Here is a 3,257-nt window from a genome sequence, read left to right on the forward strand (position 1 = left end):
TCCTTCCCAGGTGTTGCAGTGTATACAGGTATGGAGACAAAGATGGCATTAAATTACAAGAGTAAATCTCAGAAACGGTCAGCAGTAGAAAAGTATGTTTATTTTCTAATACCTTTCTTATTTGTAGAGTTTTAACTTAGTTTTTCCTTGGTAACTTTAAGACCCTGATGGTCTCATCACTGTTTTAGACAAGGGAAGAGAATGTAATTGCTTTGCCTTCAGTAGGAAGCTATAAAAATAAAGTCAGTTTTGTGATATTTCGTCCTTTATTGATTCTTTCAGTAGTGTACAAAGCTGAAATACTCAAGCTTAAAAAGGACTAAAGCAGAAGAAGTTAGTTTGGGAGGTTTGTTTTTCTGAGATGTGGAGATCATTCCATGATATGTGAAATGCGGCTTGAACCAAATGCTCAGGAATAGTTTTCACACCAGTCCCAGTCTCTGCTGTTCTCTCCATCATTTACTGTAAAACTGTATCATCATGCCTTTTAAAGGAGATGGATTGAAATGAAGGCTTAATTGCTTACAAATTTTTGTTGTGAATTACAATATTTGATGTAATGGAAAATAGCTTTGTTACATGTAGTCTAAATGTCTATCCAGATACGTTTTGCAATGAATCTTGCTTCTAGCATAAGTAGCAGGCTCAGTTTTAAAAATCTTTGCTTGTAGTTACGGGATTAGTGTTACTGTAGTAGAGATTTATATGTTGAAGTTTGTGAATGATTTTAAAAAGAAAAAAAGCTCTGATATGTTGCCTTTATTCCAGTTACTAGGAATCTGAGATAGCCTCCCAGCATTCTTTTGTAAGCTTGGGATTGGTTATTTTTCTGTAGCCAGATACAAACAGAACTGTATAGAGTACAAAAGAAAAGTTCAGTCATCAAAGCAAGGGGTGGAAAGATGGTCTGGCTAGCATTATAGAATATAGAGGCAAGTTCAACTATATCCTGGTATGGCATGCCCTGGGTTAAATAATCAGATGCACACAGTAGTGCTTTTCTAACTGAAGCAAAGGTGCAGCCTCGTATGTCCACTGTGGAGGTTTGTACTGCCTTCACAGCCTTGCTGGATACTTGGGAAAGGGAAGAATAAGTCAGCTCCCAAAATCTTGGACAAGTGTGACACAAGTGAGCTGTTGAGATATTCGTACACCTTAATCTAGTCTTCATATTACTCTATGTAGAGTATGTCTTAGTCAGATGTAGGATTTCTTTTCACTTCTGTTGCTTGCTTGTCACATAGAAACTATGTCAAAACACAGCATACATTTTTAAAAAATTGTGTAATAAGTTTTTGATCAATTCATGCAACCACAGTCTATCAACAAATTAAGTAAAATAAACTGAAGTTGCATTTTTTATTTTGCCTCTTTGTAGGTCCATGAATTCCTTTTTGATTATTTATCTAATTATCCTCCTCTTTGAAGCCATTCTGAGTACTATTTTAAAGTATGCATGGCAAGCTGAAGAAAAATGGGATGAACCTTGGTATAATGAAAAAACAGAGCATGAAAGAAACAGCAGTAAGGTAATGTAGTTCTACCCAGCTGCATATCTGAGGAACCCTCAACCTCTATGTAACAAGTGTGATACTTTGTGTTCTTGGACATAGGTTTAACTGCCACATGATCCACTTGCAAGTCTCTGTGCTGTATTTTTGAGAGACTTAGTCCTATATAGCCTCACCCTTGCATAGAAATATCTTACCTCTGTTATTGGTTGGACTTTTTCCTTATGAAAAGACCAAGTTTTTCAAAAAGTTTAGGTTTTGTTAGGACATATTTCTGTTGTTCTGTATTCTTTTGGATGTCTGTTGTAAGTTCTGAAATGAAAAGCGGAGGAGGATGGCACTTCTTGCACTTGTTCCATTACAGTGGTTTCACAGTTCAGGCATTTTGAACGTTCCGTGATGTTGAGATTGTACCGACAATTTTGTAAAGCTGTAATTTTGCTGAAGCTCCTGCTTGCCTTCTCGCTTTTCAGTAGAGATTGAAGGGATACTTTGAAGCAGTCTTTAAGTCTGCTGTTCCAAGAAGTGTCTTTTGTAAATAATTCTGTATTTTTCTGTGTTCTGTTTAATTTTTGAATTATGTACAAGAGGCCCTTCTTCCAAAGCAGTTGAGCTAGCTGGACCTAATTTTAAGAAGTAAAGAGATTTTTCAAAGCACAGAAGAACTCGGAATCCAATTTCCGTGTGGTGTGGTGTCAGATGTTTAACATCCATACCCCCTGACACCCTCCCCATCTCCCAGAGACTCGAGAATTGAATGCGCTTACTAGGGGCCATGTGCACAGAAAGGTCCAAATCCCAAGTCAGGACAGTTCTGTTCTGCTTCATAAGTAGAGTGAAATTCATGGTTAGTACATAATGGAAGAAAGGAAAGAAGGAAGAAGAAGTAATTTGAGACTGTCATTGATTCAAGGAGAGTCACTGTATTTCAGTAGAACATGCAGCTTTCTCAGAAGTTTGTCAATCAAAGTGTTTTTGAGGTTTAACTGGAAAAAAAAATCTTTACTCAGTGCTGTGTTTTATTTAAAACTGTTAATTCAGATTGTCACTACATTTATCAAAAACTTTTCAATGTTTTCTAAAATAATCTTACCTGAAACTCCCACTGTTGAAAAGTACTAAATGCATTTCAAAGTTTTAGAATTGTTTAGTGACTTTCATTTTTAGTACCTGCACCCACTTAACGCTCTTTCAACTGTTTAAAGTGGTCAGTCAAGTAAATTCCTGACTTCTCTTAATTTGAAGTAGTTCGACTAACCTGTGGAGCCTTTGCAGGTCCAAATACAATCGTATTTACTCAGTCTTTCTATTCCTTTGCCTTCAGGAGCATACAGAGTCATCTGTGTTTCTGCAGTGTCACACTCCTCCTGTCACATCTTTGTTTTTCTCTCTCCCTTGTTTACTTCCACAATCTGCTTTGCATTTCTCAATATGCTGACTCCTTTACTTTATCATCTGTCCTGTGTTGTGGAGATTTTTATTTAATAGGCAGCGCATGAGGAAACTCGCTAACCTTAGTAATTCAGCGTATCTTCTCTTACATGAATTACTTCTCTCAGTCTTTAGCTATCTTTTCTGGTTTAGTTTGGAAATTCTGTTAGGGCACAGAACTTCCAGGGTTTTTGTAAGACACCTTAATCATTGGTGCTGACTTTTATTCAGTAATTACGGCAACACTCCCTGATTAGGAAGAACAGACATTATTTAGCTTTGCAAGCCGTTGACTACTTTTATACTCCTTTTCTC

General features: G+C 36.8%; 1 protein-coding gene across 1 annotated transcript in view; it reads left to right on the forward strand.

Annotated features, from left to right (window-relative positions):
* Window positions 1-1,529, forward strand: part of LOC104544932 (probable phospholipid-transporting ATPase IF) — a gene marked incomplete at its 3' end in the record, with an annotated part of 33,215 nt that extends 31,686 nt beyond the window's left edge. The window contains exons 12-13 of the mRNA XM_010189938.1: window positions 11-92; window positions 1,379-1,529. Of these exons, the coding sequence (XP_010188240.1) occupies window positions 11-92; window positions 1,379-1,529 (233 nt within the window). The remainder of the gene's footprint in view (window positions 1-10; window positions 93-1,378) is intronic.
* Between the last annotated feature and the right edge of the window lie 1,728 nt (window positions 1,530-3,257).

The sequence above is a fragment of the Mesitornis unicolor genome, unplaced genomic scaffold, assembly GCF_000695765.1.
Source record: "Mesitornis unicolor isolate BGI_N332 unplaced genomic scaffold, ASM69576v1 scaffold7898, whole genome shotgun sequence".
In the NCBI taxonomy this organism is placed as follows: Eukaryota; Metazoa; Chordata; class Aves; order Mesitornithiformes; family Mesitornithidae; genus Mesitornis; species Mesitornis unicolor.